The 22,522-nt window shown below is 38.4% G+C and overlaps 1 protein-coding gene across 1 annotated transcript in view; it reads left to right on the plus strand.

Annotated features, from left to right (window-relative positions):
• The first annotated feature begins 103 nt into the window (after window positions 1-103).
• Window positions 104-22,522, plus strand: part of USP45 (ubiquitin specific peptidase 45) — a 40,332-nt gene continuing 17,913 nt past the window's right edge. Inside the window, exons 1-8 of the mRNA XM_053460834.1 lie at window positions 104-233; window positions 1,126-1,238; window positions 1,487-1,656; window positions 3,501-3,604; window positions 4,404-4,504; window positions 17,386-17,525; window positions 19,315-19,410; window positions 20,420-20,550. Coding sequence (XP_053316809.1) covers window positions 1,136-1,238; window positions 1,487-1,656; window positions 3,501-3,604; window positions 4,404-4,504; window positions 17,386-17,525; window positions 19,315-19,410; window positions 20,420-20,550 — 845 coding nt within the window. The 5' untranslated portion in view covers window positions 104-233; window positions 1,126-1,135. The remainder of the gene's footprint in view (window positions 234-1,125; window positions 1,239-1,486; window positions 1,657-3,500; window positions 3,605-4,403; window positions 4,505-17,385; window positions 17,526-19,314; window positions 19,411-20,419; window positions 20,551-22,522) is intronic.

Raw genomic sequence — 22,522 nt, forward strand, 5'->3', positions numbered from 1 at the left:
CATGTTTACAGGGAACGACGGCTAAAAATAGCCACAAACTTTAACGCGTTGAAACCTGCAGGCTTCCGTAGTTGTGTGTGCTACAGCAGTAGTCGGTTTCAATCCGGAACACGTGGGCCCTAGAGATGTACATTACGTTACGTGAAGTTTGAAGGGGGTCGTGCTGTGTGCGGTAGCGGGCGAAGGAGACAGTGATAGGCTGTGATGGCCGTGCACCTTAACTAGATCACTAGGTAAGGGGAAACATAATCCAGCCTATGTGATTTGTGTTATTGCGTTTATCATGCTATTGCAACGCCGCGTCTCGGAGAGGACGGGCATCCTTTGGCACTCTGTGTTGTGGACTACGAGTCCCATGATGCTCAGCTACTTATGTGGCGTGATTCAAGGTTGCCTGTGCTTGGATTGAGGTAGATGATCAGCTGTCATTGAGGGGAATATGTAATAACAGTATTGCTGTTCCTGTGCACAGCTTCCATCATACACATGCAGTCTGAAATGCAGAGCATGATATGTGTGCTGTGGAATGACAGTTCATCGTGTACCTGTCAAATAATAAGCCAGATGTATATGAGAGACAACACCCTATACTAATAGACTTGTGGAACAGTCTTACAGCAAATAAAATAGCCAAAATAAGAATACATCTGCTTAATTCTTGCATAAACATTTTGTTTAGTAATATCGATTGGCAAACTAAGAATAAAATGTGGAATCTGCTTTTATCTATTGCTTTTTGGCCAACGATCCAGTGTAGTACCTGAGAAAAGGAAATAGATGTGCTATGCTTACCTACTGTCAGCTGCGGGCTGGGGGAAAAGCGCTGCCTCTGATTCGCTGTTTCAAGCAGCAAATCAGTAGCAAGAATTGCTGGGCCATGGAGAAGGAAGGCAACCGCAGTAGGGCTTTAGTTTCAACCTCAGTTAAGTGCATATTAAAGTACTACATTGTCTTGTTGATAGACACCCATTTGCTTTAGCCAAAGGTCATCAGGTAAAATGCGATCAAGTTATTGCGATTATGTTACTGTGATTTGTCATGCTTACGTTCATTGAAGTATAATTGCTAATAAACACATTTTTGTACTATTCAGCATCTGAAGGTTATGTTCAAATGTTTCTTTAGGTGTACAGAGATGAAGGTTAAGGAGCCAACTGCATGGGGACCTCCAGAGAAATCAAAGAGGAGTAAGAGGACCATTCGGCAAGCAGATGAAGATTCATCTGATGATATTGTTGGTATGGTTACATTGTTAGTGTTTCAAATATTGCAGAGTTAGTTTGAAAGCTTAGAAGAGTTGTCAACTCATCAGAAGACGGAACAAAATGCTAGTTTTAAACCTACAAAGATTAAACATTAGCTGTCTAGAAGAAGAAAAACAACTATAGGAGTTGTTAATCAATGTGTTGGTTCAGTTCTTACAAAGAGAAACAAACTTTAGTAATGCGAGTTGTATTTACTAAAAATTCACATTCTTTTTTTTTAGGTCTAACCTGCCATCATGTGGGCCAGGCTGTGGATTTGAACCACGTTAAAAAAGTAGTGTCCCAGAATGTTTGGTCAGTGTGTACAGAATGCATGAAGGAGAGAAGAACAGTGGATGGAGAAATGGTAGCTCCTGCGGATGTTTGGCTGTGCCTCAAGTGTGGTCATCAGGTAAAATGCGATCATGTTATTTAAACGCTAGCATGGTGATATGATGGGCAGGGACCACCTTTAGGATCTCCACACCACTGACTTCTAGCAACAATCAAATCATTGATCACTTTCTGTCTCATCTCCCCCTCAATCTCCTAACAGGTTGCAGGAGCAAGACCCTATTTTCGGTTTATATGAGCAAACCTGGGAACTCTCTGGGTTTGACCCGGAGAACCGGTGTTTCACCCGGAGATCGAGGCATTATTTTTACAATTTGTAAAAAATTGGTAACATGTCAAAATAATCTCCCACTGTCACAAAAAAGTTTGTGTGTGTATGTGTATATATATATATATATATATATATATATATATATACACACAAAAAAGTCCAACAATTAGCGCTATAGCTTCACAAAACTTGTTGCATGAAAAGAGTTAAAATATTTGCATTTTAAATGCCCATGGGGTGCCTAGTTTAAAAAAATGTATGATTTGATGGGGTAAATCGAATTGGCCCGGCTTCAAAGATGTCCCAAATATGGGACTTGGGCACAGACTGACCAGATGTCTAAATGGGGAAAAAATGCAGACCTCACAAACCTAACTTTTACCTCCCAAATAACCCAACAAACCCATGCATGTGGGGTATCACTGCACTCAGGAGATGTTACTGAACACATATTGGGGTGTTTGACAGTGACATATATCAGGAGCGGTAAATTCACACCTGAAGTACAATGTGTGCCAAAAAAATTAAAAAAAAATTACTACCATAAATTTTAACAAAGGCTGATGGTAGAATTAGTGCATGAAAAGAGTTACAAAACCAGCATTTGAAATATGGGAGTCAACAATATATGGTTTGATGGGGTAAATTGCATTGGCCGGCATCAAAGAGACCCGAAATAGCACATGGGGGCAGAATGACCAAGTTTCGGGGAAAAAATGGTTTTGAAATAGCAAAACGCTACTTCTAATTATTGCCCAATAACTTGCAAAAAAAACCATAAAAACATTGGGTATTTCTAAACTCAGGACAAATAGTAGAAACTATTTAGCAGGTTTTTTCATTAGTTCTTGAGAAAAAGTCCTTTTTTAAAAAAAAATTTTTTTTTTGTAAATTAGATGATATGATAAAAATAATGGTATCTAAAGAAAGCCCTGCTTGTCTCCTGAAAAATACCCAATATATAACTTGTGTGGGTGCACAAAATGAGAGAAGAAAATCACAGCTAAACAGCAACACTGAAAAATGTTAAGAGCCATTGTCCCAAAATGTACTACGAGAAAGAAACTGTCTTGTCATTAAGGGGTTAAGACCTGCTAAGGAACAGATGATTGTTATTATATCCTGAGATGTAAAACCAAAGTTGTAATTTCATTCCCATCCGTGTGCTCTGCATAGATGAGTGATGTATTGATCCAGTGCCGCATTGTAAGGTGTTTTTTGCTTTTAGTCTAATATTATAATTATGTTAATTTCTGGTAGTTTGCCCTCACAGCATCGTTCAACACAGCAAAGAGTGAAACACTTGTAGTGCATTTGCTTCATTGTTCCCTGAAATAAAGGGGGAAACTTAGGCAGATCCAGTTTAAAACAGCAAAGGACAATCTTGTTAAACTGTGTAATGGAATAGCGCAGTGTATTATTCAGGAACTTTGTTTGTGGGTCCCCAAGTTATTAAAGCAGTGATATAGTGAAAAACCCAATGAGATTTTCAGCAAGAAGAAACACTTCCATTAGCCATTTTGAACAAGACAGGAATGGGTCAGCAATACCAGTGTAATTTTTCTAAACTGATGTCTATAATTTGTCGGTAAATATTTTTATAATCTCTAATGCCTGTTAATTGCATGCAGAGCTGTGGCGCAAACTCCGAATGCCAGCACTCATTGAAGCATGTCCGCATGTCTCACTCGGAACCCCACTGCATTGGAATCAATCTCAGCACTTGGGTAATTTGGTAAGTACACTACTCCACTCCATTCGTCGTTTAACCCTTTCATGACCACATACTTCCCCCAGAGCTTTTTTTTGTTCACTCACTTTCTTCTATAATATTTTTTTCATGTTTAATGTGCCACCACAAACGTTTATATTGTTTTTTTGTGGGCAGCCACATTTTAACATTTTCTGCCAATAGGGGGACACCATTATTGTTCTATCATGTTTACGTTTTTGCACTAAAGATTATTATCATTTCCTCCTCTTTTTTTAAATGTTTTGCTCTCTTACTCTTCTTAGAGAGCAGTGCAGCATTACCAGAGATTCCCCTTTGGAGGCTTTGTAGACCTACCTTGTAACTAAAGGGAATCTTATATTAGGTCTTGGTCACAACACTGGGTTCTTTTTTTTTTTTTTTTTTTTTTTTTTTTTCCAGGTATGCTGAAGGGGGCCTTTTTCGACAATGCTATGCTTCCAACTTTGTGGCAACATATAAATGTCTTCGTATTTAAACTGCAATGTCATAACCCTGTTGGTGCAATGGTCAAGTGTCCCAATACTTTTGTATGTGCTGTATGTGTATATATGTATAGTTTTCATGTTTGTTACATGCGGTCTTGAAATACTACATACTTTTAGCATTTTAGTTTTCGATGCACTTGAGTTAAAATTGAAAGCTACTTATGTGGCTGCCATTTCTTTTAATTAAATGTAAGGGTTTTGGTCAGGGTTCTCTTAATCAAGTATCCGGACCTTTTTGTTAAAATGCATTTTCTCTAGTTTTTTTTTTGTGTTGGTAAAATGTATTTCACTTCTAGGTGCTATGAATGTGACGAACAGCTTTCAACTCGCTGTAACAAGAAGGTACTTGCTCAGGTGCTTGACTTTCTCCAAAAACATTCATCTCGCTCTGAGAAAGGTAAGGTTTGTTTGAAAGCCATTAACAGGATCCATGCATTATTAATGAGCTTTGCAACACCCGACAGAGCTAATCTGTAAAGTAAGAATGCTTTAAAAAATAGACATGTATTTTTTTTATTGTTTACCAAAATGCAAAGTGAATGAACATAAGAAAAAAATCTAAATCAAATTCATATTTAGAGTGACCACCCTCTGCCTTCAAAACAGCATATATTCTTCTAGAAACACTTACACAAAGTCAGGGGTTCTCTAGGCATATAGTTAGGTGTATGAATAAACAGTTATAACAAACGGGCTAATGATAATCAATTGAATATGTAGGTTAAAACACAATCATTAACTGAAAATGAAACAACTGTGTAGGAGAAATAAAACTGAGTGAGGAGCAACCAAGCTCACTAACACGGTAAGGGCGTTTAATGCCAGAAGTCATAGACCATGAAAAGACTGAGCACAACAACAAGACACAAGGTGTGCATCAGCAAGGTCTCTCCCGGGCAGAAATTTGAAGGTAGACAAGGGTTTCCAGATGTTTTCTCCAAGCTCTTTTGAAGAAGCACATACAACAAGCAATGTTGAGGACCGTAGATGCGGTAGCTGGCCAAGGACATTCAGTGCAGCAGATAAAAAACACATCATGTTTACAATCTGAAAATGTCCAGCAGTGCCGTTAGCTCAAGAATGCATGTTTTTAGGGAACAGTGAAGTTTGAGGCTGCATTTCTGCAAATTGAGTTGGGGATTTTGGTCTCGATGTTGAGAAGTAATGGTCTCAATGGTGACAAGTACTGGAAAATGCATATTCATCAGGGAAGCATCTGATTGGCCCCAAATTTATTCTGCAGCATGACAACGACCCCAAACATACAACCAAAGTCATTAAGACCTACCTTCAGTGTAAAGAAGAACAAAGAGAACTAAAAGTGATAATATAGCCCTCACAGATCCCTGATCTCAACTGTCTGGGATTACGTGAAGAGAGAGGAAGCTGAGGCTGCCTGAATCCACAGAAGAACTGTGGTTGCTTCTCCAATATGTTTGGAACAACATATCTGCTGAGTTCCTTAAAAAGCTGTGTTCAACTATACCTGAGAATAAGTTGTATTTTTTCCTCCTGTTCATTCACTTTGCATTTTGCATAAATGATAAAAAAAAATAGTTTTGAAAGCATTCTTATTTTACATCATTTTTTCACACTTGCCTAAAACTTTTGTGCAGTACTGTGTGTGTCTTTTGTATAAAAAAATTATATATCTCACAGCTTGACAAACCCTGGCGGCGACTAGAAATCATTTCAGAGGGGTTGTAGTGTATGGGCATATACTATAGTGTCAGCGTTTATGTGTGTATATGTATAGTGCTAGAGTCAGTGTTTGTATACTGTAGTGTTAGAGTCAGTGTGTTTGTGTGTAAATGTATAGTGCTGGAGTCAGTGTGTATGTGTATACTGTAGTGTCAGAGACTGTGTGTGTATGTATAGGGCTGGAGTCAGTCTGTGAGTGTGTATAGTGTAGTATCAGTGTGTATTTGTATAGTGAGTCGGCATGTGTGTAAATGTATAGTGCCAGAGTCATTGTGTTTGTGTCCATAGTATGTAATTTTATATAGTATAGTTAGCCTGTGTGTGCTTGTGCACAATAGTGTGGTGCTAGCGTGTATGGTGTTGGTTATGTTACAGTATGGCATGTGTGTATGCCAGCATATAGTGTTAGAGTGTGTGTATTGGTGTATGGTGTTAGCATGTGTCTACATGTGCGGTGTATGTTAATGTGTGTGTGAAACTGTAAGGCGTTATTGGGCATAGGATGTTAGTGTGTCTGTTACTATATGGTGTTACAGTGTTCAAATGTATGTTAGTGTATGGCAAGGCTCGACAAACCCTGGGAGCCAAGAAAATAAAAACATGATTGGGGAACTGTCTCCTAACTTATTTTGCTGGCTCCTAGACCCAAACCAAATGTATCGACCCCTATGACTATGTTGATTACTTTACATCATGCAGTTAATTGTGTGCTGGTGAAATTGTAATTTTAATGTATTACTAAGTAGATGCAATTGGAAAGCGATTAAGCTTTACCCTATTTGTAGCTTAAGGTTTTGGAAAATATAAGCAGGGTACACTTTAAAGCACATTAAAGTTTTCTTGTAATTAAATTCAAACTAAAATCAAGCCATTGAAGAGAAGGAATATTTGTTACTGTTGTTAGAAGTTGTCAATTTAAAACCCACCAAAGAAGCTGACCAGGTAACTAGTAATTTGTCATAGTCAATAGGTCCGGTGACTTGAAATAATTTAAAGCTCTGCATAATAAAAACTTAGATGAGGTGACTTCCAGTCTTAACGATATAACAATACATTATACTGTATCATCTAAGTTATGTCAAGATATAAAAATAATGTAGATAAAACTGCAAAAGAGAACAGAGCCTATATTCAACTGATGCTATCTGTCCTAAAAGTGTGGATTAAATATATTTTATACCCTATTCCTGTAGACAGTCAAACCTTCAAGTACATATGTCTGTATCTTATGAGGACCAATAAACCTCTTTCTGGTAATGATATGGAGGTTACATACAAATATTGGTTCCTGTGGAAAATGTGATAAGTGCTGTTATCTTTATAGCAACTAATGAATTTTTACAAATTGTGTCTTTTTTTTCTTTAAAGCTTTGCTCCACTGTTTTTTAATCCATTACATGGGGGTTATAGGTAAATAAGCACATCTTGATGGATTGTCTTTACACCAGAATCACTTTTTTAAGCATAACCCCAAAAATGTAGGGATATGTCTTTAGTAAATATGGATTAAATAAGATTAGCACTTTTATTTAGTTGGATGCTTTACAACTCTGTAGGTCTGGTTAGGTGTTTTGAGAGCATGTCATCATTCCACGAATGATACCATAAAGAAATGAGGAGGAATCACATATAATGGGATAAAGGCCTTATGTTTGGCAAGTATTGAGGAAGGCACGAGTGTCTTTTTATGTTTTAGTTACTACTAAAGTATGGTGCAGCTGGTTTGAGGATTAAGATGATTTAATCAATAATTATCATATTTGGGTTCTCTATACTATGACAGCTATTTAATATCATTTTAAATAATTAGGATATTCACAATGTTATCATGCAGAACATTAACATGTTTAATAATGCTCAATATGTCAGTCACAGGGATTAAAACATTGAAGAGAAAGTACTGTATCATGGAAGCAACATGTCTTCATTTCTTTTCAATTATATTAAAATCTTGCACTTTAACAAGAATGACTTGTTTGATGTTTTGTATATTTTTCTAATGCAATTAATGCTTCTCACTGGTAATTTACCAGTATGTATTTTACTTAAGGAATTGTTCAACAAGGTCCGGATATTATACTTCCTGTGGATTGATTTACATTTTGTTTATTATCCATTAAATGTAGGTTAGATATTTTTATCGCTTTTCATGCTCTTGAACTAAGCAAAGTGTTTTTTCTATAGAAGTTGAAATAATGTAAGAGCTAGGATTCTGATTTTCATTCGGGTGTCTACGAAAAATGTGCCTTCACTGTAAAAATGTGCAAATGACATTACTGCTGCATGAAAGACTTCCGTAATTACATTAAGCGGCAGGGATAAAGACGTACGCTGGGTTCCCAAAAGAATGCTTGCAGCTGTGAGCATCTCGCAGCTGATCCTGTGGGCTGCTGGGCCCACCAAGCCATACATACCACGTCTGAGAGAGGACGCATTTCTGACACACTAGACGAATAAAGCAAGATTGCTTTCTAGGGAGAGCCACCCAGAAAGTTGTTGTAGAAAAGGTTAAGAGCCTTTCAGGGAGTGGCAGGTGTAATTCTAATATCCTTGGCAGCCTTTGTGTGTTTACATTGAAGCTCTCACTCGTCAGGCAAGTGGGTTACCTGAGAAACATGCCTCAAAAGTCCTATTGTCAATCTAACATCATATTCATGTATTTGCTTTTGTCATGGACACCATCCCGTCGAAGCACCATATGTTACTTCTTTCACACTGCTGGACACTTGTACTATTCATCGGAAACACAAGATGATAATTCTTATTCAGTTCTCTTAAGCAGGACAGAACAATGGCGTGTTGGGAGCCAGTTGGACATTTCAAGAGCCATATTTTTTTTTTGCAATTTGTTGCCTGAAATGCATATAGCATCTCTTCCAGCTGTGGGTTTTAAACCTAGTTTTTGTTGAAATATGACTTTGTGACACTTCCTCTTTTTTTTTGTTGTTGTTGTATTCGAAGTTGAGGAAAAAGAAGATAGGAAACTCTCTCATTTTCTCTCCCATACACGTTTCCATATATCTGTAATGTTTAGGGCATAACAATCTAAAAGAAAAAAAGCACAGTGAATTATTTTTGCTTAGGCAATAGACTCTAGGCTAAAAAACGATATAAAGCTGGGCTTATATTGTCTGTATAACTGTAGAGGGTTGTATGAGGTAAATATTGTTCCTGTTGTAGTATGGTTTTTTGTAATGTATTTATTTTAACTCCAACAGTTAGGTTTTCGGGTAGGTTTATTGTGTACCATTGTGTACCATAAAATGAAGTACATTTTTTATTTTAATTGGAATGTCTGAAGAGTTAGTAGTGCTGTATAATACTGCACAAGAAGAGAAGGTCTCAGAAAAGAATTCTATTAACTGCGCCCTTTTTACGGAGGCCTTCAGCTGAACATCTCCAGAGATGTGTTCAATAGCAAGTGGTTTGACCTTGAGGCAGAGGTTGCACATACAGTATCTGGAACAAAGATTACTATTATTATTATTTTTTTAGAAAATAAATAAAAATACGGCACTGTGAAAAGACTTGCAAACAAAGGCTTTGGATAAATATTTTTTTTTAAGATGAAAGAGAATTTCATTAACTTTTTTCTAACTACAACTCATGTAGATTACAAAGCTGAAACTGGGTGTCATTTAAATTGACGTTGTTACAAAGTCCAGTTATCGTACGACCAAATGTGGTTTTGCACATAATTGTAGGAGTTCGATGTTTTACATTTATATATCCCCCCCCCAACCTTTTCATATACCGTATTTGCTCGATTATAAGACGACCCCCCAAATCTGAATATTAATTTAGGAAAAAAAAGAAAAAGCCTGAATATAAGACGACCCTATAGGAAAAAAAGTGTTACCAGTAAATGTTAATTCATCTAAACTATTTTTTTTTAATAAAAGCTATGATTGAGAAAAAAGGTTTTTATTCCTTCTATTTTCCAGCCTGCCCCCCAGTTATGCACATCTGCCCCAGAAATGCCTTATACCCCCTATATGCCACTGTGCCCCATGATATGCCTTTTAACCCTATATGCCACTGTGCCCCATGATATGTCTTTTAACCCTCTAAATGCCACTATGCCCCATGATATGCCTTTTAACCCTATATGCCACTGTGCCCCATGATATGCTTTTTGACCCCCTATGTGCCACTCTGCCTCCAGAAATGCCTTATACCCCTATATGCCACTCTGGCATTTAGAGGGTTAAAAGGCATATTATGGGGAAGAGTGGCATATAGGGAGGTTTAAGGCATTCAGGAGACAGAGTGGCGTATAGAGGATTAAAAAGGTATTTCTGGAGGCAGAGTGGCGTGGCTAGCAGCGGGGGTTGTCTGCGTCCATCGTGCAGACCTTCCCCGACTCTCAGAGATCAGAGTTCCCTGCACCGGTGCGGGGAACTCTGATCTCTGACAGCCGGGGAAGGTCTGCGCGATGGACGCAGACAACCCCCGCTGCTAGCCACATCTACACGCTGCCCCAGCTACACACCAGGGACTCAGAAGTACCGGTAAGTGGGGCGGGAGGGGGGGACAGGAGGATCCAGGTCCCCTGCAGCTGCGGGGGATCTGGATCTTAGTCGTCTCATAGTCAGACCTATTTGAGGTCTGATTATAAGACGACCCCGATTACAAGACGAGGGGTATTTTTCAGAGCATTTGCTCTGAAAAAAACCTTGTCTTATAATCGAGAAAATACGGTACTTACATTTTTAATTATAGTATTAAAACAACTAAGTGAATCTTCTCACAAAAGTGTAAGAGCTTTCTATAACTTTAAATTTGCTGTTCAGCATGCTCTGCTGAATTTATCACTTTTATAACTAAATGTAGCATTGAAAATGCAGCATTTCTAGTACTCTTGAACAAGGAACACTTGTTAACTGACACAAATGCAAATACTAATTTCTATGTTGTGTTTAGGTGATTAAACATTCAGAAGTGGCAAATCTACTAAGGTGTATTTGCTTAGCATACTAAAGAGTGTAATGGATGTCTAAGTGGAACAGCATCTTTAAGGGGTAATGGTCCAGTTGTTCTATGGTATTTAAATTATTCTTGGAACTCACACTAATGTAGAGATCAAACTTAGTTTACAGATTTTGAAGAAAAGACAGGTGCACAGAGTTAAATATTATGTTGTAAGTGCAAGACAGATGAAATGCATTCAGGTTTATTAAGAAGTGGCCTTTCCAGCTTCCACTTTAAGTAACATTCATATTTAAGTCAAATTTGCATGGACTCTAATTCATATTACTGCATGCAAATCAGTATGTGTTCCTTATTATTATTTATTTATTTTATGTTTTTGACAATTTGAGAGTCCACCAAAATCAATAGCTCAACTCACATAGAAGCAAGTGATTGCTATTTGGTATGAACCTCCACTGGTTTGGAAAAAATAGGCCCAAAAATGTCCAAATCAATATTTAGAGGTTAATTCTCTGCTTTCCTTTTGTAGTTTTGCTCTGCAAAAACACGAATATATTTGTCTCTTGAATATATTCGCACATCAGGGAAGACAAATGGGATGATGGTACTTGTGTGAAGCTGCCATTTAACCATGAAGTGAAATGCGTTGATTGAGTTTCCCCTGCAGACATGGTCCGTTGTGACAGTGCTGTCCATATTTGGTGGCCAGGCAAGGAGAGCCAGGTGGTGCTGCAAAGCATAGCACAGTGAAGCGTGCTCAGATCTAAGTCTGACATTTGTCATCCTGTACTGCTGCAGGGAAGAGAAAAATCTGCTTTTCCATATGCTTCGGATTTCATTTTTGCCCGCAGTTTTGTCCAGATGGCATCTGAACATTGTTTACTTTAAGATGCTTCTCCCAGATGTTTAGAAATGCTGATGAAGAAAGGCAACAACTGTGTATACGGAAATACAGTTCTTAATCACATATTACTTCTCACACGCTTATACGCGTCTATTACTGTTCTTTAAAGAAAGAATTAAACAGCTTGTATTGATAGATGCTTTCATACGTGGATATCAGGAACTGCATTTACACATTGAAGTACAAATGTAGTTTTGGGAATGAAACTATTATTAATCAAAGCAATTTGAATGAATTAATTTAATAATAAGTTGAATTTCTATATTCATTATAATACATATATATTATTATTACCCTCCCAATGACTTTATTCCCAACAAGACCCTAGTCTTTAAACTTTCACTGCTTAATTTTGCTCCTATATTGTCCGAGAGGAGAATCTGATGACATCTAATGCAGCACTTTCTAAGAGTTATGGACGCAACAGTAGCTAAAATGTAACAATTTAGTTAGATTGTTTATGAGCTTACGAGTTAATGACTGGAAAACAGTGCCAACTATATGATTTATAAGAAGTAACTCAGACTCTGCTTTACAAGTAACTGAAAAAGAGCTTAGAACAATAGGAAATGTTCAAAGATGAGCCCTAGTTACTTTAAACCTAATGTAAGAAAATGCTGAAATCTTATATTCATATTGTTTCTCCTTGTTCATATGTCAGCCATATTTATATTGTTCACATATCACATCTGTGCTATGTTTAGCCACACAATACAATGTTAGATTCATGAAACATACAAGACTTATATTTAAGTTGTTTCTCATAACTATTACTGTCTTAGGATCTACAATACTTTGCAAAAGTTTTAGGGAGGTATGTAAAATGCTGTAGTGTAAGAATGCTTTTAAAATTAGACATGTTGATAGGATCTTTATAATATGACAAAAAGCAAAGTGAGTGAGCAAAAGAATTAAATCAAATCAATATTTGTTGTGACCACTCTTTGCCTTCAAAACAGGATTCATTCTTCTAGAAACACACAAAGTGAGGGATTTTGTAGACATATAGTTAGATGTATGATTAAACAATTATACCAAACACATGCTAATGATAATCAATTTAATAAATAGGTTAAAACACAATAATTAACTGAAACAAGATGAGGTTGCCGAAGCCAGTTTAATGTCAAGTCATACACCATGGCAAGAATGAGCACAGCAACAAGATACAAGGTAGTTTTATGCTACATCGGCAAGGTCTCTCCCAGGCAGAAATTTCAAAGGGTTTCCAGATGTTCTGTCCAAGCTCTTTTGAAGAAGCACCAACAGGCAATGTTGAGAACCGTAGTCACAGTGGTCAGCCAAAGAAACCTAGTGCAGCAGATAAAATATGCGTTGTGATTACTTCCTTTCGCAATAAGAAGATGTCCAGCAGTGACATCAGCTCAGCATTGTCAGAAAACAGTAGGACCCTGGAACACCCATCTGCTGCATTGACGGCAAAACACAGGAACTTGAGTGCAGAAAAAATGGCAGCAAGTGCTCTGGACTGATGAATCAACATTAGAAGTATTTGGCTGCAGCCAAAGGCAGTGTGTTCGCCGAATGGCTGGAGAGCAGTACAAGAATGAGTGTTTGCAGGCAACAGTAAGGCATGGTGGAGCTTCCTTGCAAGTTTTTGGTTGTATTTCTATAAATGGAGTTGGAGATTTGGTCAGAATGAAGGGTCTCCTCCTTGCTGAGAAGTACAGGCAGATACTTATCCATCATGCAGTAGAATCAGGGAGGAATCTGATTGGCCCCAGATTTATTCTGCAACATATAGTCATTAAACACTATCTTTAGTGTAAAGAACAAAGAGTCCTTGAGGTGATGGTATGGCCCCCATACAGCCCTGATCTCAACATTATCTAGTCTATCTGGGAAGGAGTGAAGCAACTGAGGCTACCTAAATCAACAGAACTGTGATTAGTTCTCCAAGATGTATGGAACATCCTACCTGCCGAGATCCTTGTGTGCATGTACACCAAGAAGAATTGATTCTGTTTTGAAAGCAAAAGGTGGTTATGCCAAATATTGATTTGATTAAGATTTTTCTTCTTTAAAAAATAATATTCACAACTACTGAAGAAGTCTAATGACTTTAGGACTTTATATTATCTAGTCCAATTATTCTGTGTGTGTGTTTTTTAAGAAGATAATAGCCATTTCATATTCTCTAGTCTTTTTTTTTATTGTCTTTGTTAAGAATATCCAATATCCACACCAGGCTTGACTTATATTCTGTTCCAGCATAGGAGCATGTTTCCACATATCCTGCAGATGCATCTTCAACTTGGAAAATATGCCTGGGCAGCTTTGTCTGATCAGCGTACCGGAAAATATTATGTGCGACTTCTCGTTTTGTTTCTCTTTAATTAGAGTTTTTGGAAACGTAATTATTTTTTTCTGGATCATGTAGGAAAAGAACAAGGAGCTCCCCGTGGAGGAGATCTCCAGGCCGCTGCTCTGTAGAACAACCTTTTGGCATAAACATTCCATTAACGTAAATTGGCCCGCACTATATTGCTTAGAACTCTTTAATGAGACGCCAGTCTTTAACTCATTAATACAAATATGTGAGCTCATATGTCAGAAATCTAGATTGCAGAATCACCTTTCTTGGCATTTATTAAGTCCATAACTCATTTGCATTGACATGCAGTATTAATCAATATTTTTAAACTCTGGAAATGTCACTAATGCTCATCTTTAATGCGAAGGCTGCCACATTGTGGAAGTTGGCACAGGAATTTGAGACTAAACTGTGGATATTAAGTTTCCGTGCTTCCTCCAGGCTAGACATTAATGATCCCTCTATTTTTATTCATATATTTTTTTAAAAATATATGAGACACGTTACTGGTTATAGGTTTCACTTATTGTACCTCATCCATCTGGACTTTTTAATTGACAATTTTGATGAGATCCACTCCTGTAGAATGACATTGAGGACAGACACTATCTGTAAAATTTGTTGAGATATTTAGAACAAGCAACAAAATATGAGTGCATTTAGAAATTATATTTTGCAGTTGTAATCATAGGAAAGTCAAGATTTTCGTTACAGGACAAAAAAGGCTGCTTTGCATTTTGAGAGAGAAATAATGCATATTGCATTGATTTGTTGTTGCACCCTCTTTATAGAGCTAAAGTCTTATATTGTAATTTGTAAACATATGGTAATGTTATCAAGTTGATTACATCTGGCTACATAATTAGCTTGCTAATGGCAATTGTAAAAACATATTGTCATCTGGTTCAACAGATGTTTTCCAGCCAGTTGTTGGATGTGCTGTATAAGCCAAACACACACATATATTTAACCTATTTTAAATATCAGGTCAGATGAGTTATATGCTTGCTATTTGTTAAATCCAACAGTGAGAGGTAAACATTTCTTTTGATGCCCTTAAACTGAACTTTTAGGCTAGGAAACATTATTTTCTGGGGGGGGGGTATTTCATGACTATTAATCAAGAAGATGGTTGATAGGAGAATGTGTACTTCTCACATAGCCTAGAAAAATACCGTATTTGCTCAATTATAATGATTATAAGACGACCCCCCCCAATGTGAATATTAATTTAGTAAAAAAAAAAAAAGCTTGGCTATAAGACTACACTATAAGAAAAAAGTTTTACTAGAAAATACTAATTCACATGTAAACGATTTTTTCATATTTAATAATAAACTATGATTGAGAAAAATGCATTTTTTAATTTCCTTTTCTGCCCCCCAGATATGCCTTATACCCCCCTATATGCCACTCTGTCCCCTCATATGCCTTATACCCCCTATATGCCACTCTGCACTCCTGATATGCCTTATTCCCCCCCGACTTACCGATGCATCCCTTGACATGTGCCTTGTTGTCAAGTGGGGGCAGCCGGTGGACGTCTGCGTGATGCATGCAGACAACCTCCGCTGCTACCCGGGATTTCCAGATACTGAGCACCGGAAGGTCACGTTTACCGGCTGCCAGAGAGGAGATCCAGGTCTCCTGCAGCGCTGCGGGGGATCCTCCTCTCTTGGACCCGGGGGATGTCTGTGGGCTGACAACCTCTGCTGCTGCTGGCCATTACTGCCGGCTGCTGCAGCGCTGCGGGGGATCTGGATCTTAGTTGGATAGTCAGACCTCTGTTTGAGGTCTGATTGTAACATGACCTCGAATATAGGAGGAGGGGTATTTTTCAAAGCATTTTTCACAATTTCTTTGTGATATGCAATCGGTAGTATGACAACTGTCTACTTACTGTCCTTCTCCTCTCCCACTTTTCACCAAACCATGCTGAACAGCTCTGCCAGACTAATTTTCTTATCCTATTGCTAAAACTCAAGAGAAGCCAACAAGTCATCTTTCAAATACCCACATTTTGTGGGGGGAGGGAAAGCCTTTTCTGCATATCACCCTTGTTATAATGTAATGTAATCATCCCCCAAGCAGTCCCTCACCTTCTGACTTATTCCTTCTCGATCTCGTAATACCGTATTGGCTCGAATATAGGCCGCACTTTCCCCCCACTTTAAGTCTTTAAAGTGGGGGTGTAAAGTGGGGGTGCGGCCTATATTCGGGGTCTAGCGCCCGACGCCCGGGACATGCAGTCCCGGGCGCCGGTCAGGCAGCGGGGTTAGGATACAGATCCCCCGCAGCGGTGCAGGGGACCTGCATCCTACTCTCTGATATGCTCAGACAGCCTCCCCTGCCGGCACTTTCCACGGGGGGGGGTGCCGGCACGGGAGGTTGTTTAAGCGCATCGTGCGGACGGTCACCGGCTGCAGCGATGCGGGTAAACAGCCTCCGCTGCCGGCACGTCTGCACGATGTGCTTTAACAATCTCCCTTGCCGGGAATTCCCACGGGGGGATTGTTAAAGTACATCGTGCAGATGTCCTGGCAGCGGAGGTTGTTTACCCGCATCGCCGCAGCCGGTGACCGTCCGCCCCCAAGACTTACCAGAGCAGATTCCCGGGTGTCTTGCAGGGCCGGCGGGGGACATCTACGCAATACGCGTATACAACTTCCGGTGCCGGCACATCCGCTGAGTGGCGGCACCGGAAGTTGTATACGCGTATTGCGTAGATGTTCCCCGCCTGCCCCGCAAGACACCCAGGAGTCTGCTCTGGTAAGTCGGGGGGGGGGAGGACAGTGTCAGCATATCTAGGGGGGTGGAGGAGGAGGAGGACAGTGTCAGCATATCTAGGGGGGTGGAGGAGGAGGACAGTGGCAGCATATCTCGGGGGGGGACAGTGGCAGCATATCTCGGGGGGGGACAGTGGCAGCATATCTCGGGGGGGACAGTGGCAGCATATCTCGGAGGGGAGGACAGTGGCAACATATCTCGGGGGGGGAGGACAGTGGCAGCATATCTCGGGGGGGCAGAGTGGCAGCATGTTTTTTTTTGGTGCTTTCTTAAAGAAAAAAACTTTTTCTTTAAAAAAGCACCAAACTTTTAGGGTGCGGCCTATATCCGAGCCAATACGGTATATTGTAAGCTTGCAAGAGTGGAGTTTTCTTTTTCTGCCCTAGTATGTCTTAACATGTGTATTACGTTATAAATTTTTATGTTATTGTTAAATTTCATTCTCCCCGATTAGTGCTCTGGAATCCGCTGATGCTGTATAAATAAAATGTAATATAATGTAGAAGGGGGGTGATTTTGTTCTCTGCTGATCTTCAGGTCTAAGGACTTCTATAACTAATATAAAAGATCAAAGGACTGGTAGAAATATGTTTTACTGAATGTGTGTTTCATGTTGCAGGATTTTCAACAAAGGTTATTAGACTACGAGAGGAAAACGGTGGAAATCAGAAAGGAAAAGGCATTATTCACAACACATCAATACTAGTGAAAGGAATTAACAATTTAGGCAACACTTGCTTCTTTAATGCTGTCATGCAGGTAAACACTGTGCATCTATATAAAAGTTAAAGGAATAAAAGCATGCATGGCCACTCTATTATTAAACTTCTACAGTGAAATCCACTATAATTCTTACCTTTCAGGAGAAATGAGAGGCAAAATCACTTTTTAACATTTTATTTACTCCCATTTCTACTTGAATGATATTTTTCTGTTTCCATGAATACCAATAAATGCCTACTGGAGAACCTTTCTTCAGGTGAAAATGCGATTATTTACTATTTTATTTTTCTATTTTTCATTTAGTCATCATTTTAATTTATAGTGTTATGATATTGTTAGCAAAACTCCCCCCATTCGTTTTCTCCTTGTGGAGAAAAATACATGACATCTCTAAGTATTTTCTTCCTACTTCAATATGAAGCAATAAGTACATATGAAGCCTCAAAGCTGATTATTTGAAAAAAGAGATTGGCTATCCCTGTATAATGTATAATTAAATCAGAGAGATTTCTTCAAAACCTATGTAGACATTGACGTATGAATTATACAGGGCCAGCTTCACCATCCATAATGAATAGCCATGGAGAACATTTCTGGTCTTGTCCCTTCGTACTGAATAGTGAAGTGAGAAGGTTCAGACCACAACTCTTAAGACAACTCTTCTTTTAGTGAATAACGCCAACTATGGGTCAGCACTGCCGAGTTTCTCAAGCAAGCAGGGCCGAGCTTGTCTTGCATATTGTATGATTTAATGTGTCAACAGACTGGAGAAAGCTCACTGATTTAGTTATACATTATACAGGGGCAGCCAATATCTCCCTGCGGCAGGAGCTCCCAGGGATTGGACCATCATAATGTATAGTGAAGTCAAGGAGTTTAAATCTTGCACACTCTCCTGTGAACTCTCTATATAGTGAATAGATCCCCTTGACTTCCTTTTTCATTATAAAGGCCCAACTCATTGAACTTTTACTGCAGTGAAAGATTGTCTAGCCCTGGATAATGCATAGTTATATCAGTGAGATTTCTCCAGTTCCTCTGTATACTTAATCAGAAGGAGCAATGTTTCCAATGTACAGCGCTGTGGCATATGAGGTCATTAAATCACCAAATAATAATAATAACTGATAATAGTAATCAGGCTTTTCTAAAGCCATTTCAGAAAAAAGGGACACATTGTATATTCTGATGTCTAACAAAAGTATACAAATTCCTTTTTTGTTGAATAAAGCATGTTTAGCAAGGCTCATTTTGTGATTATAGGTTTTAATCCGGGATAACTGTCCAATTAGTCATGTGTTATTTTGGTGAGCTACTGCAGTCAGGTTTGTGATGTGTTTCAAGGTTCAAGTGGTAGCCAAAGTGCTCAATTAGTGCGAACCTCCGAAAGATATATATCTACCACACATGGGTATCGTTGATTACATTCATTACGGGAAATCTCTTAATAACCTCACTGTGAAATTGTATTTTTCTAGAATCTCTAATTAATGAGTAGTTGTTTTGATTTTTTTTTTAAAAATATATGTAAAATATAAGAGAACCATACATGACCAGTCTGGCTATTCATTCACCAGAAAAGCATACAACTCATGACATGCAAGTTAATGGAGTGGTTTTAAAATACATATAAATGTGTATATGTGTGTGTGTGTAATATATATATATATATATATATATATATATATATATATATATATATATATATATATATATATATATGATGCACTAGAGGGTCCTTGAGCATTTCATTAGCTATCCCTTGGAAACTGGAGACAAGTACTGTATGGTGAGTACTTCTCTGACCAGATGTCATTATTTTCAGAACCTGGCACAAACACACATGCTCAATGAAGCTCTAAATGAAATGAAGGAAAAGGGCACAAATATGAATATTGGTCAAAATGCTGACATTGGACTGGTGAGTTCCTGATTTTATGTTGCATATGTTGTGCATAGCTATATAGTTGCATGATGGCCCAAATAAAGTTTTGTGTGCAAGGACACTTGCCATCCCTTCAGTTCAATAATACCGGTACTTGCTGCCTCAGACTTGTGGATGCCCAATGTAAATTGCATTGGAATCACGCCTGAGTTTCTGATCTGTGTGGTAAATTGGTTCCACATATTTTTTTGAGACTAGGTCCATAGCTGGCATCTAATGAAGACACTAAGGACAGTAGCTGGGAGGTGCTAGACCACCAGTTCATTTTCAGGCTTATTGGATTACAGATCTCCAGCGTCCCCCTGCTATTACAAATTGATGAATGTTTGTTGTCCCAAACAGTCTATTAACATCATGTTGGATATCACTGCTTAAGAACAGTTGTGTCCAAATTTGCACCAATATATACCATAAAAAATACACATTAGTGGAATGGTAAAACAGTATTTTACCTAATAAACAGGAATACATGTATTTTAACATTTTTGGTATCTATTACGCAGTTACAACCTCCGTTACCGGCACTTCCTCCAGGGCTTCTATGGTGGAGCACTGGAAGGTTATGTCACGCCGGTGCTCTGTTATAGAAAGCCGGCGGAAGTGCCGGCAGGGGAGGTTGTCTACGCGCATCGCGCAGACATCCACCAGCTGCCGAGGGACCTGAATCCAAAAGACAAAAAAGCACCCGCCCGCCGCCCAGAACTGCATGTGTGGGGAAAAAGTGTGGCCTATATTGGGACCAATACGGTATTTAGCAGTTTTCAGAGCCCTGTGTTTTGTATACGGACTAATAGACTATTTAAGCAAACCGTAGTTTTTATTCTTATTCTAAGAAAGATAGTGACTAAACATGGTGGCTTATACTATTTGCTTACGTTTTACAGTAAATTTGTATTGGCCATCACTGGAAGTAACACCAATTATTAATGATAATTTACAGTGGCCAAATGACACTAATTGCACCTTTTTTGCATTTCTCTTTTAGGAACCTCTGGAAATCAGTGTCTCAAGTCCTGGCCCTTTGACATCTGCAGTGTTCTTATTCCTGCACAGTATGAAAGAGGCTGGGAGAGAACCCATCTCTCCCAAAGTGCTCTTTAGCCAACTTTGTCAAAAGTAAGGACATTTTGCGTTATTATTATTTTTTCCTCTGTTGTTTTACCTTTATTCAGAAACCGAAGAACTTCCTAAATGCAGAAACAATAACATTGCATTAAAATAGTCTTGACAATAGTATATACCGTATTTTTCTGGAGTGGTCCTGATCTTGTATAATAATAATAATAATAATAATAATAAACTTTATTTATTATAATTTGAATTTGAGAAAAACAGCTAAAACTTAACACATACTGATGTATGTATCATTGGTTGAGGCTGAAGCCAACCAGTAGGGTGTTTTTGATCTAAAAACAAAATACTGTCTGTGCTTCTCACCTTAATAAAGTTGGCAACAAATATATAAACATAATATAAATGAGAGGTTTTGGTTATATGAATTGGCCAAAGCATAATTAAGCTCACCTGCCACATCAAGGCACACTCTCAATAGGGTGAGAACCTACTCTCACCTCCTACATTGGTAGGCCTCACATTATACATTTGTATTATTTGAGCCTGAGACTAGCTTAGCGCACCAACGTTTTTTCTTTTCCCTGTTTTTGATCTATTCTTTACTACTTGGTTCTCTAGTATTAAGGTGAACTTGCTGGCAAGCTGTTTGTTTCTGTCTCACTTTTAATATACACACTTATTTTAAGCACCACTAGAAATATTCATCTCAACATTTAGGAAAATATGCATAGAATGAAATGATTGAGTTACCAAAGCTTCTAGTCATGGAAAACATTTTACATAGCTTGTGTGCAGAGTTCATAGAGCTTGTAAGGCTCTATTTAATTCTTTCAAGAAAACAGGGCTGAAGATGGCTAATCACTTAAATCACCCAGCTAATTATGTGCTCTGCAGGCCCACAGATGCAGTTCTTACTGAGAAAGTGGGCTGTTTTGTTCTCTTAAGAGGTTTTGCTGCCAAGCATTAGTGCTTCATTGGTACTCATTTAGTACAGGTCACGAGAGGATCAGTAGGTAGCGCAAGTTTAAAAAAAAAAAAAAGGCTAATAAATTGGGCTCTTCTCATGCTCTTGCAGCTAAACTCCTAAGGGTTAAATTTTAATTTTGAGTCTGCTGACAAACGTATTTATATATAGCAACAGATAAACCTGTGCAAGGCAACACACACACAAGCTGTAAGAACACCCAATAGTACCATTTAAAGTACTGGAAAACTAGGCTCACAGTTTGAAAAGTTAGTAGAAGTGCTAATTGTAGTATTAATTGACTTACATAACTCATTAACTTAAAGCTGTACCTGCTCCTAATTCCTATCAGTCCATTACCACCCTCGTTCAGTACCAAGTGATCACTGTCCTCCACAGCAACAAGAACATATAACATTTCATCCAAGGTGCTTCAGATAAGTGTTGTGTATACGTGGGTCAGTATTCTCCACTAACTTGGTCTGTCGATTCCCTTCTAAATGTCTTTTATTAAATAACATTGTTATTCCATGGCCTAGATAATATATATTCATTATATGAAATCAGTCATTCCACCTAGTCTCCTCTTACACTGTACAGTATTCCTATGTGAAACACCTTGCAGGCCCCCTTTGTTCTTTGGCTTGATGGCCTGTACTTAGCAGACTGGTGTGGTATTATAGTGGATGGTAGCCAACAGGGTTGAGTTATGTGCCCTATGCCAAAGCAGGGGATGAATTGGCATGCAGTTATCCACAAGTATAAAATCTAATGTTCATTGGTTTTACTCTCCATATTACACAAATATAGTGATCATGTCACTAATGGTGTGTGGGGAATTCAATAATAAAAATCATTATTGTAAAATGAATTTAGACCAGTCAGAGTGTGCTCACCCTCCCTAAACTCAAACAGTTAATCAGTGGTTGGTAATTAATGTTGAGAGGATGTTAGTTCAATCTCGGTGAAGACGATATAATCAAGATGTAATTGGCATATATATAATCTTACTTGCTTTGGGGTTTAGCAATAGCACAAACACAAATATTA

This window comes from Spea bombifrons, chromosome 3, assembly GCF_027358695.1.
Source record: "Spea bombifrons isolate aSpeBom1 chromosome 3, aSpeBom1.2.pri, whole genome shotgun sequence".
In the NCBI taxonomy this organism is placed as follows: Eukaryota; Metazoa; Chordata; class Amphibia; order Anura; family Pelobatidae; genus Spea; species Spea bombifrons.